This window comes from Anarrhichthys ocellatus, unplaced genomic scaffold (assembly GCF_004355925.1).
Source record: "Anarrhichthys ocellatus isolate YVR2014 unplaced genomic scaffold, GSC_Weel_1.0 scaffold64, whole genome shotgun sequence".
Lineage (NCBI taxonomy): Eukaryota > Metazoa > Chordata > Actinopteri > Perciformes > Anarhichadidae > Anarrhichthys > Anarrhichthys ocellatus.
The window spans coordinates 1,482,533-1,497,187 of record NW_022280094.1 but is presented as its reverse complement, the minus strand read 5'-3'; the positions used below and the strand labels follow the sequence as shown (position 1 = coordinate 1,497,187).

The 14,655-nt window shown below is 40.5% G+C and overlaps 1 protein-coding gene across 1 annotated transcript in view; it reads left to right on the top strand.

The window, feature by feature from the left end:
• Window positions 1-14,156, top strand: part of tbx4 (T-box transcription factor 4) — a 20,755-nt gene extending 6,599 nt beyond the window's left edge. The window contains exons 4-9 of the mRNA XM_031872513.1: window positions 6,219-6,338; window positions 7,261-7,408; window positions 12,343-12,495; window positions 12,818-12,906; window positions 13,121-13,356; window positions 13,463-14,156. Coding sequence (XP_031728373.1) covers window positions 6,219-6,338; window positions 7,261-7,408; window positions 12,343-12,495; window positions 12,818-12,906; window positions 13,121-13,356; window positions 13,463-14,106 — 1,390 coding nt within the window. The 3' untranslated portion in view covers window positions 14,107-14,156. The remainder of the gene's footprint in view (window positions 1-6,218; window positions 6,339-7,260; window positions 7,409-12,342; window positions 12,496-12,817; window positions 12,907-13,120; window positions 13,357-13,462) is intronic.
• Window positions 14,157-14,655: the final 499 nt, after the last annotated feature.

The window sequence follows — 14,655 nt, the reverse complement described above, 5'->3', positions numbered from 1 at the left end:
TATATATATATATATATATATATATATATATATATATATATATATATTTCAGTAATTCATTTCCAGTGATTCACCAGAAATGTTTCAAATATGAATCACAAAGCAGACAAGAAAAATAAATAATCTAAACCAGGCTCCAATTATCTCAGAGAAAGTAATAACTTCTGAAAGTCTAATCTGTTTGATTCTGTCAATCAGGGCAACAGTGACAGATTTGTCTAGTAATCAGACAAAGTAATCAGTAATCAGCCAAATTATTTGAGATATTTAATTATTTATTTGATAGCGTCACAAACTAGCCCAGATAAAAAAATAACAAAAATATGTTCTGCTTGATAAGGAACAAAATATCTGTCCATAGTCAGCCAAGCCTTCAAATCATAAATCAAACAAGGATCTACAGCCAGAAGCTGAACTGAGGCGCAGCAGCGCTTCGAGGTACATGCTACCACTAGTATGGCAACATGCTGCCAATGACAATGTTAACATGCTGATGTATTGCAGGTATAATGTTTACCATCTCGGATAAGCATGTTCAAATGTCCATTTAACCACAGGCTGGATTTGTCTTTGTGTTAGATGAGCTGATTTCTTTCCTTCTTCGATGGTTTCATTTGATTTTTGAGGCCCGTTAAAGTACACCTATCTAGTATTTCACCAGAAAAAGCAAAGATCAAAATAAAATCAGAGGAAAGTATTGTATCTCTTTACATTACAGCTCGGTAATAACATGGTAGCAGCATTAACAATGGTTATATCTGAGTGCTATCAGACTGAAATGTATGAAACAGGGTAATAAGGGGACAAAAAAACAAAGCTTAATAATGGGGAAACATATTTAAAGATAGCCACAACTATTTAGAAATAATATAGTCATATTTCAGTGACCTGAAATACAATAAAATGGTGATGTCAGTGCAATGTTTGGGTGTAATTAATGTGGTAATAAACTGATAATAATGAGGTAATATAGGTTGATGTTTTTGCCAGCATAATATTTTCAATATCACGTGAACATTCTTGGAAGTCCAAATTGGTACCACATTATAATGCTGAAATCTATTCTTCCTACAGTACGTACCAAACATTCCCTTTTGTTTCAGGGTATATTGTACACATGATATGATTACACTTAGCACCCTGTTACATACATTTAATTCTAATATGACCCATATTCATCCATTGTTAATTCGAAGTATTACCTGGTAATTGGTAATTACATAGTATTACTTAATTATTACCTCTTTATTATGAAATTATTACCCCACTGTTACCATGTTATTACCGAGCTGCAATGTAAAGTGCTACAAAAATTATTTTGTGGCAGAAATCTAATTTTGGAGCGTTTACCATTTATTTTGTAACTGACATGGTGAAACTGAGAAGCTGTTTAAAAACCTTCTGATCTCTGGTCTAGTTGTCCTGTACATTCCACTGTACAGCTGTGGCTAGCAACAATGACAACGTGTTACATTTAGTATCTTAGTAAAATTACAATCAGACCCAGATTGTAAAGACGGGCAAGGGGAAAGGAGTCCGTTAAAGGGTGTTAACTCTGATGTGAGCAGAAGGACTGTGACAGTGAGGGCTGAAATGGACACTTCAATGCCATGTGCCATGGCTAAAATAGTCAATATAGTTTTCTTCTTTTTCTATGTCACAGCTGTCAGTGTGTTGTTGAGTGTTCTCTTTATACTACGGAACGAACCAGAAGACCAGTAGTGCTCATCGAGTTGTTAAGTGATTGCTCCAATTACCATGGACATTCATTGCTCTCATTACAGAGCTGCCACAATCATCAGATTATTATTATTATTATTATCGATGTCTTAAGTGTTAAGTGTATCATTTTAAACATTGCATAATAAATTGCCTGTCACATTAACCTGCTAACAGTAGGGATTACTTCTGTTTTATATTTTCAGCCGTGCCTGAAAGCAGTGTTTCGAAACATTCCTGTTCAGAATGGGTCGAATACTTTTACTTCTCTAAAGAACTGCTCATAAAAACAACTTCACGCTCAATACTGCACTTCCTCTGATCCTCAGCAATACACCTGTCATGACACACAGTAGTTTCGTCACACACCCGAGTCACAGCTACTCGCAGTCAGGAGCACCAGTGAAAAGACTCTAGGGGCAGACTTTACCATTAGGCGAGGTGGACAACTGCCGGAGGCCCCCAAATAAAAGGGCCCCAAACAGCTATAGATTTATTTAAAATATATATATAGGCAGAATTGAGAACTGTGTATGAAACCTTTATATAACTAACACCAGAATCCAAGATGATTGTACTTTAATCATTGTTATTTCAAGTCTTTACAGCAGCACAATGTTATTGGATGGTACCGATCTAAAGGCAGACTGTTAGCTCACCACCGAGGGGGATATTGTGTGGCTTTGGGTTCCTAGGCTCTAACACAGTGGTTTCCAAAGTTGGTGCCAAGATTTGTTCATTTTTATACATCAATTGTACATTTTTTAGTTTTCATAAAAAACAAAGTGCCATTCATGTTGACTACATTTTGGTATTTGTTTAAAGACAAACAAACAAAAAAAAAAAAACATCAGAAAAGGGAATAAACATAGAAGCCCCCTTATTAAAAATGCAGTTAAATATGTGGTTATGATGCAGCTAACATTGGTGACCTATTAGTCCACACTTACCGGGTTGCCATAGTAACACATTACACACTTTCCTGCTTGTAGGCTTTTTTTCAGGTGCACAGTGGTCAGAAGTACATGTCAGAGCAAGCAAATGGAAATATTTGTCACTGTATATAGAGCTCAAAGATATTACCCTCAAATGTTGGTTTTGATCCAAAACCAAATAATACTGCAGTGTATGATCACAGATACCAATATTATTATACAATATATGTTATAATATTGTAATATATATATATATATATATATAAATGATAATTAGATTCAAGGTGGCTTAAATACATGTAAGGTTATGAAACAATGTTTTACACTGGGCATTATATGTTCAAAACTTACTGCAAAAAAATTAAAAAAATTAAAAACACAGAATTCGTCAACCTATTTTATGGTGAAACGGAGTGGCATGAATAAAAACTCTTAATGTCGGGGTGTCCTGGTTTAAAGGGCCCCACAGTTGTAACATGTAAGGAGGGTCAGTTCAGAGGTGGCAGGGGAGGAGGTACAGATGCAGAGCAGCCAGGCCGTCATGCAGGGGATCCTACATTTCCCCGACACTCTGAGATGAAACTCTCAGTCCACTCGCATGCAGCACCTAGCCGAGACTAGTAGACTTGTTATTGTGAGTGTCATTGTCCAGGCGTAATCCTCCCTCTTCAAAGCACCCAGTGCAGCTCTTCCCTCACTCTCCCTCTTTGTACACAGCCCGTCAAGAGAGCAGCGGCGGGTTGATAAGAGGAATCCGGCGCCCACAATAGGCCGAGTCTACTAGGTTGTGGCGCTTCATCATCCCCCCCAACACTCCTTTTGATCTTGCCGTGGTACTGGAGATTCCCAGAGAGGGAATGGATCACTGGAGGGCCTAAACATGTGGGATTGTTAAGAGAAACAGCTGGCTGGGCACAGAAACACACACACACATGCCCTGACACTGATATCATACACACACTCTCCAACTTCCATTTCTCATGCTCCTCTTAAACTCACTCACTTAGTCACACCACCGTATGTATACACATGCCTTCATGTTGTCTGCCTTTGAAAGTCACTTGACTAGAGTTGCAATACCTTGATTTTTTTATAGATGTAGCAGATATGCAAAACGGTTTTTCGTCTCATGTATGAAAGATTATAGACAGCTAAACAACAGGACTACGGTGAAAGTCATTTAGCCTGACAACAGCTACATATAGACTACAGTAAGGGTGGTCAATACGATTTAAATGTATGTTATATTCCAATAACAACATATATTGTACTATTCAACTAAGAAATAATTTATCCTGCAATTCCATATTGCAACATGTGGCCCAATATAAGCAGAGATATTGAAGAGAAGGCTACACCAGTATCCACGGATTGGCAAAAAGTCAAATGGTTGACATGTTTCTATCATCTCTTTCAATATGCCATCATATGTCTGAACCCTGGACTACAACAGTTGTTCTACTGCAGGAACAAGACAAACACCCAATTACATTTAATTCTCCTACACTATTTTTTACTGTTGTGATTTTTTTATTCAAAATTGTATTTATTTATTTTTTAAATGTGGGCAAAGTGGAGAAAGCCTAGCTTCACTGGATGGATAATCCTGACAACACAAACTACCTGAGAGAAGTGGGAGGTCGCATTTAGGATTCAACACCATAGAAAGAAAAGTGTATTAATAAAGGCTGTGCGCTGACATTGTAAAAACAGAAACTTCATCTAAGTGAGGCAGTGGAGGTACAGCGAATGGATGAAACCACATTCATTCATTTTACAACAATTGTTTTTACATTTAGGATTTGCCTACAGGGCTGTCTTCAAATCAGTTAGGGAATTATATGTTATAGATTAATTTTGGCAAAGAGTGACAGTTCTTGTGTTTTTAACCAAAAACTATGAAACACTTTGTTGTTGTTCACCCACCTCTGAAGCAAAACCAATGAACAAGGCTTTTAACAATAAAGGGTTAAGATGTAACGGCGTCTGGTGGGTGGATTTAGGATTAGACTATGTGGGCTGCATTCAAATCACTTCGAATTTGTTGAGGGAAAAAGTGACAGTCCTACTATTTTTAAACCAAAACCCCCCCTACCCAAGACGCATTTTGACTCAACAACATTCATTTGTGTATACGATCGTGGGGCATCAGGGTCATCTGTCCGGCTGGACAGCTGAGGAGTGAGCAGCAGAGCCCTCTCTAGATAGTTATGGCCATATTACACAAACCCGAGGGCCACATGTGTTGACACAGGCCTCCGTCTGCTCTGGTCTGCTCAGTATGGTACGAGCGGAGCCAGAGAAGAGAAGAGGTCTGCTTTGAATGTTCCTCTAAGATTAACCTGTCTTTCAGTGAGGATGATACTGGGACTGATCTCTCCTACTGATTGGATTTGAAGCCTGGGAGAGAGATTTAAATTACCGGCCCTCAATCCCCCTCCTCTCTCTCTTACGTGAGAGAGTATTTACAGTAACATGATCAGATGGTGTCGGGCACAATGATCCTTTTGAAGAAGAGCATTTGCACCAATCAGAACAGTAAGTATGTATATAGGGGTTTTGATGCTACACTATTTTCCCAGAAAGCATGTAAAGCCTTTCATGAGTGTCTCCCAATGTTTGAACTCGTTGCCATGGGCACCACAGACAGATGAACTGCTTTTTGACCATAGCCTCTTGTGCAATGACGAGACGGCTATCTAAACTATTGTCCGATCTCTGGTGCCATTAAAAACCACTTAGGACTTTATAAGGGGCGCTGAGCCCTTTGTGAAATTTCCTTTGGCGAAGATGGGATAAAAAAGTTTTTGGTTCCCAGAAGAGGTCAGGAAAGGTAGCTCCCTTCATGTGTTTTATGGCTTTGAGTGCTATATTAACATATTCTGTCTTGTAGTCTGGAGGCATTTAAGAGATGAAAGATAGAGCTTGTTCACATATTTTTTATGGCCCCTCAGTATCACAAGTATGAGAGGATTTCAGTCTCCTCCCAAATAAATGCCTGCAAGGAAACAAATCATTACCAGGTTTTGATTTTGACAGTAAGGACAACATGAAGAAAATGATCCTGGAAGGTTTTTTTCATGTGCTAGATGGGGTTATTTTTTTAAGAAGTAGGTTTCATCCACTTTATCTTTCGGTCAAGGTGATTTTAGGTTTCAGAGAAGGCAGCTTTTCCCCCGACTCTTCTCTCAGTCCCACGATATCTATGGATCCTTCCTCATCCCAATCGCTGAACAACTGAGCAAATCAGATCATCAGTGAGGATACTACACTGAACCTACACACAACTGTTTCTAACTTCCCACCCGATGTATTCAACGATTGTTGCAGAGTGCAACGTAAGGTCCTTTGGGGAAAGAAGGGTTTTATTAGTCCCTGAAATTGGTTGCATTTTTTATGGAAACTCACAATCATGTATACGCATTTTGATCAAATCCTTCTGAAAGGTTCAAATCACACTGATTTCTGTTTAGGAATAAGAACTTAAGTCAAAGTCAAGTATTGCGTTCATATGAAAGCCAAATAAGAGCATTTCTGACACCTTTCCTTTACATTTTTCAACAGGAGGATGTTCCCCAGCTACAAGGTTAAAGTAACTGGGATGAACCCCAAAACCAAATACATCCTACTTATTGACATTGTCCCCGCTGATGACCATCGCTACAAGTTCTGTGATAACAAGTGGTAAGTTTCCAAATGCAAAGCCATGGATGATTCTTGTTGAAGGTTGCCCCATGGCCTACTACTACAGCCTTTCATAGCAGCTTAGCTGATTGTAGCTACTTGTATAACAGATGCTGAGGCCCGGCGGGTAGTCAACTTAGGCCTGCAGGCAATACACAGACAGAAACCTTGAGCTGCCATGTTGCTTCCTAACTCTTATCGCCAGACCAAAACAAACAAAACACTGGATTACAATCAAACGTTTTGTACGATTTTGTAAATTCTTGATATCTACAACATCTGAGCATGGCAACAACTGTATGGTTAACTTTAGGGATGGATTATGCTTATGATGATGGAAAAACTATGGTCAAGGCATTGTCAGTATTGTGAGGCAACTGAAACACGAGTCAAAGAGAAAAAGCTGGTGGACCGAACTCAGCATTTCTTAAATTCACCCTGTATCTGGAGGCAATGACATTGCAGCCCTTCATTCATCAGTATGACATTATAACTGGCACACCCACTTCACAAAGGTGGACAAAAGGTTTTGCATGTAAAAGCTGAAATGAATGCAAAAGACTTCGTTTTACAGCCATTTGTTTCTGATCTTGTGGCATGGCCTGCAGATCTGGTGTTTCTCAAAGACACCTTGGAGAAGCATAATTAGTAGTGATGTATTAGCAGAGGCCACCTCCTTCAAGTCTAAGGGATTAAATACTGTGAGGGTTGAGAGCAGTAGTGTTGTACGCTATGGTAAAGGTGACTTGATTCATGTTGCAACACGGCCAAATATTTTGAGTGAGCTATGTTAGATTAACTGAGATGTCTTCTTTAAATGTTGAATAGCATTAGCTCTTGTAAACAGCTAGAGGCAATATTACATTCGGTTTTTTTTTTCTTATCACAGTTTGCTTCTGCACGTTTCTCCATCTGTTTTTAGGATGGTGGCTGGCAAAGCTGAGCCAGCAATGCCAGGCAGACTCTATGTGCACCCTGATTCCCCCGCCACAGGAGCTCACTGGATGAGGCAACTGGTGTCGTTTCAGAAGCTCAAGCTAACAAACAATCACCTGGACCCTTTTGGGCATGTGAGTACCTGCAGAGTATATTAGTAATTTCTATAATTCAAGACCTATTTAAAGAAAGGGTTAACGTCATTACAAAATCGACTGGATTATCCCAATAGTGTTAACATTTTATCCACCAATTTAATTGTTAAGATCTGAGAATAAAGCAACAGTTGTTAACACAAGTATACAAATGGCAAAATGGTAAACGGTCTGTCTTCCGACCACTCAAAGTGCTTTAACACTACATGTCATCATTCACCCATTCAGACACATTCATACATTGATAGCAGGGCTGCCATGCAAGGTGCCACCTGCCCATCAGAACTATCTAAGTTAAGTGTTCAGTGTCTTGCCCAAGGACACATCGTAATGGACTAGCGGAGCCGGGGATCAAACCGCCAATCCTCTGATTGAAGGACGACCCTGCTGAGCCCCCACTGAGCCGTGGCTCAGAGCTAGAGCGGGTCGTCTTTCAATCAGAGCGTCGACAGTTCGATCCTCAGGTCCATGGCCATGCCAAATAGCTCCCGTAGGCTGTGTATGTGTGGGGTATGAATCAGTTATGAAGCTGCCATCAGAGTATAAGTGGGTGAATGACATGTAGTGTTAAGTGCTTTGAGTGATAGGAAGACTAGCTATACAAGTACAAGTACAAGTCCATTTACTATGAATTGCATTGTATTCCAACAGTTCCGATATTTATCTCTGAACCACTAACAGTTGTACTAATCCATCTTGTAGATGTAGAGATATTTCACTGTATAAGTGAAGTCTTTAATCTGCTGGTAGTACTACAGGAAAAGTTATGGGTTCACCAAAGTCAGTAGGATTAATCCTGTGGGCAAATTGCAGGGCAATCCATCCAATGGTTGTTGAGATCTTTCAGTCTGGACCAAAGTGGTGGACCGAGCTGAAGACCTACATTGCCAGTGTGGCTAAAAACAAGAAAAATACCAGAGCAAATCAAGTCCTATGATGATGATCTGCCCTGTAAAATACAGTTCGAAAACAGGCCTACAAATCAAACAAATGCAGTTAAAAGGGTGAAACAGGTGTAACCTTTTTAGATTATAGAGGCGTGAAGTCAAACCAGGTGTGAAACACTTATTTATTTCTAAAATTACTTGTGCTCCCAAGGCAATGTATTACTTTCAGCTTTACCTGTCTGGAATACACCTCCAAAACTCCAATATATTGCTGAAATTTCATGACTGGAGGGAACTCTGTTTTAGCAAAAACCACCTAATGTGAGAAGAAACATACATCTTTTTAATATGATACATGTGCAAACTGCAAAAAGGTGTAGATGTTTTTCAGATTTCTGAATGAAGCTGAGGAGGCAGAGGCTGCGTAGTGAGGTGAAGAGTATGACTGTGGCAGGGCTCCCCAGGGGGACTCTGGGATAGCTTGTCTGAAGCCATCCCATCAATGGGCGGGCTCATTAGGTTCATAACCTCTCAGATCCGTGGCGGGGCCTGCTGTCAGATCGAGTTGAGTGCCTGGCCAGTGATAAGGGCGAGTAATGAGGACAGAGCGAGTTTGAGGCCAGGCAGAGCCCAGATGACGTCAAGATCGAGAGGTGTGTAGTAGGGCAGGGCTTCTCACTGTGGAGTGAAGGAACTCCCATTCAGTACTAATTATACACATTACTGAATGTGTAAGAAATGACTAATTCAACTGTAATTCACACTCTTCTTCTTCATGTTCTATGGTTATTCAGCCTAATATCCCAAAGAATTGCGTCCATAATGGACAAAACCGCCCTTCACAATTCATGTACATTGCCAACTGTCAGTACTAATGCAGGGAAGTATTATGACTTTTATGCGGCAATGTGCAAGGTAAGGGTGTGGAGGTTGGGGTGGTGGATAGATGTGTAGACTGGAAGTTGGATCCCATCACATAAAGCACCTTATATTGATAGTCACCTTTTTATTAACCAAAATCACAATCTTTTCCAAACCTTAATCTGGGTTTTGCAGAATCTTCCAATATTGACGTTCTAGTCTGGCGATAAGGTTGGGTCATTACATGCTATGGTAATAAAATAATACTTATTGTGCTTCAAGAAGTCTTCACACGCACATTTCCGTATCATGGATATTAAGGAAGATGAAAGCAAATACCTTCTTTAGCTCTTCACTGATCTAAGGAAGGCTTCCCTGATCACTCCCTTTAGACAGTCACTCAGGAGTCTCCAGTATCACCCTCAAACAGCCAGACAGCAGAGCAGACAAAGGTCAGCCGAGAGCCTCTTGTGAACCAGCCAATAGATTATCTGTGTCTCTCCAGCCTGCCTCAGCAACAGGAGCATGTGAGCACAGGGCCAGTCGGTGTTCAACCTGAGCCTAGCACCCTGTGCCCTGTTCAACATTTGCCTCTCTTTGAGAGACCCCTGGAGGATAGGCAAATGAGGAGGGGAGCCGAAGTGCAGTGCTTGATGCTTATACGTACTGACAGAGCTGGACTAGGGATGACCCTGCCTTACTGTTGCTAACGCTTCGCTGGGCACAGCAGTCGGCTGCGGTGAGCGGACTGATGCGAGTGAGCCGACCTGCAGCCACCCAATCAACCTAAACACTATGCACGCTCAGCACATGCTACCTGCTATACTAACACACAACACATTTAGATTCCAGATCAAGTGTGATGGAGATGAAAAATGCATTGAACCAATCCAATCTAACAACTTTGCGCACGAAGGACTTGATCCCAATGGGGGAATTTGGCAGGGAATGGATGGTGGTAACAGGCATGGTATACAATACAATGCTAACCATAATATCAAAGAGATTATGCTAAACACACTCATTTCAAATAGTCTGATCTTATGGCACGGTTTAAACTTTAAGGTGTCAGACGAGTAGAGAACTGGTCAGAAAGTCAGGAATGTCCCTATTTCAACATAGTTCAAGTGCACTGGAGGTTGTTGAGCTGCCAATTCAATTCCCACAATGCAATGTAAAAAGCAGTGAGTATAGACAAGGTGCAGTGTTCACCATCTCACAGATTGTGTTACCAAAAGTGACATACATAGCTCCTTTAAGCACTTGCCAATGAGATTTAGAACATTAATACAGCAACAGCTATTGTAAGATAAAGTGGAGTAATGGTGTCCTGGGCATAGAATGAAGTCACACTCCATCTCTGTGTGTTGTAATCTGAGTGTCTCTCTTTTGGTTGTCAGACCGGCTGTGTGTGCATGTGAGGGCCTCCCTTTGAAACTGTCGGCCCTCCCCGCATTTAAAGAGACTAAAGGCCCAGACACAACAAACCAAAATCAAAGACCTAGCGGCGATGAAGGCCCACTCTTCATTCATTTCACCTGTGTCTTGGCTAGAAAGCTGCACTTGAACACACAGCAAAGACTTGGGACACAATAGATGTTCATTCAGTGTGATTTTCACACTGAATGAACATCTATTGTGTTATGGTTCTATGATACACATGTAATGAGGGTAAAAAGTAGTAAGCATTTACTAAAATTGGCATACAATATGGTTACTTATATGAGAGCGGATATGAGGTACATGTTACTTTTTTATTTACACATTTAATTATTGTTCGTTAAAATCTGTTAGAATGTATACTAAGGGTAGACATTGGGACAACATGCCATTTCCATGCTTCATACTAATAATGTACAATATAAAAAATGTAAATCATTACAGTTTATTTCACAAAGATGGAATCTTTGCGTACAGTTTACTTACCTATGAAGTGACTTTTTTGTGGGAGACATTTTCAAATGTCATATCACGAAAAGCTACGGGACAATTATTAACATCAATGATATCTGCATTTCATGTAAGTGTTCCAGTTCCAAGGCCCTACAGCCTGGTCTCTTAAAAATGACAGGGGGAAATGTATTTTCTCCCGGATTTCGTTTTCTTTTTAAAAGTTTCTAATCAAAGTCTGCGTAACTCGATGGGTGAGTCAAACAAACACAGGACTTTCACCCAGGGGACCACAGTTTGTGTACATTGTGAAACCAAAAGTCAATGTTGACTTATTTGAATTTATGTTAGTATCTTGAATAATGTTACAAACACTTATTTTAAGCCAAACCATGATGTGTTACTAAACCTAAACAATTATATGTTGCCTAATCATAACCAAGTTTTGTTTCAGTTGACATTGTTAATCACGTGTTTAAAACTGCGACCGTAATCCGAGAGAATATAGGTTTCCCTCGAAACGTCATTGAGAATGCAGTTTAGTTGTATGGGAAGGTAATTTTGTTGGAGAGAGTTGTGCTTACTTACTTGGTAGGCTTAATGGGTCACTCAAACGGAATTGGGCCATGATCATTGTTATTAATTACACCTGTGCTTAACCTGCTAAGACAAGTTAATGCTGAACACTAATCACTAGGACTAGAGCAACTCATTTAAGTGATAGTGGGATATTGTGCAGTTCATTTTTCAAACATTTTTCATGACTTGTACACTAAGTACATAGCCTCTAACCTCAAGGGAAATGTGTTGATGAATTGTCATCATTATCATGAGCTTTATAATTATGTCCCAGGTGATTAACTCATGTCGGTGTCTAAATGTGCATTGAATCAATGGTTATGATCAAATTCACTGTATAGTCATTCACTACCAAATGATAAATCACAGCCTATGTTGCTGTATGGAAACAATGTTGACTGGATATCCTGGAGAGAGTGAGAACAATATAATGTGGAGTATATAAACCTGTCAAAGCATACCATAGTTGTTTAGCAGATCTTCTCTTGTTGTCATTACACTGTTAGTACATCAGCGACTGTAAAACGTCAACTGTGGAATTTAGTGTTTATTTACACTTTAAGCCAGTTAACATTGTCATTGTCTTTGCAAGCTAGTGGTGAAAAATGAATGTGTACTACACGATAGTGGCTGTTAATAGACCGTTGCTTTCAAAAGTTAAAAATGAAATGTGTTATCTTCTCTTCACCTTCCTAGATCATCCTGAACTCTATGCACAAGTACCAGCCTAGACTACACATAGTCAAAGCCGATGAAAACAACGCCTTTGGATCCAAGAACACTGCCTACTGTACTCATGCCTTTCACGAGACAGCCTTCATCTCTGTCACCTCGTATCAAAACCACAAGGTAAAGCAACTATAAAATACAATTGATGCAATATTCCAAGTTTTACAAATACAAAAGTAACATTTGTTGGTGTCAGCTATTCCTTTTATTGATGAAAGGGGATTACAGTCAATCATGTTGAACTTATTATAAGAGTTTAAATGGTAGTACATGTTTCTAGGTGTAGATTCTTTAAATCTAACTGTTAAAGTGTGCATAGGGGTGCATGGGTGGTGTCAGCTTTCCCGTCCCCCATAGCAAAGAACCTTCCTGTAATTGCTTCACTTATGGTTTGGTTTAAAGCAAATAGAATGAAATCTTAAATGAAATATAATTTTCCTAGATCACTCAGCTAAAGATAGAAAACAATCCATTTGCCAAAGGATTCCGGGGTAGTGAAGAAGGAGATCTACGCGTTTCAAGACTACAGGGGTATGTTTACACAAAAAGGAACCAGGGAAATAAGACAGGTCCTGTAGGACCAGTTAGCACACACGAATTCACTCATAAACATCAGTTCTTCAGGACATTTTTTTGTTTTTGGATAAAACAAAAAAGATACCTCACCTCCTTGAAAGACTGCTGAGTGGAATTGCAGACATGGCAGACTGATTCCTTTTCTCTTCTGTTGCTGCTTATTGTACAGTAAAGAATACCCAGTGATTTCAAAGAACATGGTTCGCCAGAGGCTCATCTCCTCGCATAGCCACCTAGCAGGGAAGCTCGGAGCAGGAGTTCTCACAGGGCACCCTCAAGTCCTGTCCTCTTATCAGTATGAGACTGGGGTTCCTTTGCCTAACTCAGACCCCCAAGATCCTATCTCCAACCACTTCCCTCAGAGCAGAGATCCCAGCCTTCTGTACCACTGCTTCAAACACAGAGGTATGTTCTTAACTGCTGTTCTTTTAGCTATTGTACAGAATCAGATGTGCCCATTAAGTACTCCCTGGTTGAAATAAAATATGCTGTTAACTATATCCATTTGCAGATAATGCCCGACACCTAGAGCTTGGATGCAAGCGGCCATATCTGGAGACATCATCTGTGGTCTCAGAGGAGCATTACTTTCGTTCAGCTACCTCTTATGAGTCACCCTTGATGTCTCATCCATACTGCACTGAGGCAATCACCTCTAGAGAAGCTTGTATGTACGGTAGTATTGACACAGAGTCTGGATCAGGGGTAGGGGACACAGATGACCTGACCAACTCCTCTTCAATAAATTGCAACATGTGGGCTACAATGCAGCCCTACCCTCGCTATAGCGTGGAAGGTGTCCCGTACCAGCCCTTTACTGCTCACTTTACCAACGCTGCCACAGTCATGCCGGTAGTACCGCACCCCACATCATCCATGGCATCTCGACCACAGGCTGAGTTGGGTGTCTACAACTCAGCTACGGTTCAGCGAGGTCTGCCCATTATACCTCCTTCATCCTCTTCATCCTGCTCTCCAGCCGTTTCAGGATCCAGAGAAAGGTCAACTCTGTACCACAAGAAACCAGGGTCTCCACTCCGGCCTCACAGAGATTTCTCAGCCTATCCAACACAAGGCACTCTATCCCTCCGGGATCCATCCTATCAGTACCAAGTGGGGCTGAGTAGCGCAGGGACTCACTGGACTGATAGCTAACATGGACCACTAGAGCAACCAGTTTTGTCCAATGTACAAGTCTGAAATGAATCAAGGTTCAACACCCCACTGTGGGCTGCTGATGCCAAGCAATGATAATGAACCACAGCCATGATCATTGCCAAAGCCATTTACAATATATCCACCAATTCTCAATGAAGCACTATTACATACAATACTGTGTGGTGAACAGTGGTCGACCGCTTTACTTATGCATATTGTAGCAAGTGTACAGACAAATGCAAAGTGCAGGTTTGAGCAACATTTCAAAGTCTATCAGAGGGAGCTGTAAGCTACGCAGCGCTTGGTACTTCAACTGTGGGGGATGACGAGATCAGAGCCTCAACGACAAATAAACAAATGTCAACACATAATAATCTAGTCTGTGTGAGTGGACTGACTAGAATATACATTTGATGAGCTGGTTAGTATATCTGGCAGTAGGGTTGACTCGAAACAAATGACAGTGGCTGTGTTCGTCGTAATAAAGAAACACCTAAACCTGTACATCGGTGTTGCTTATTGATATGGAAGATCAATACATTGGTA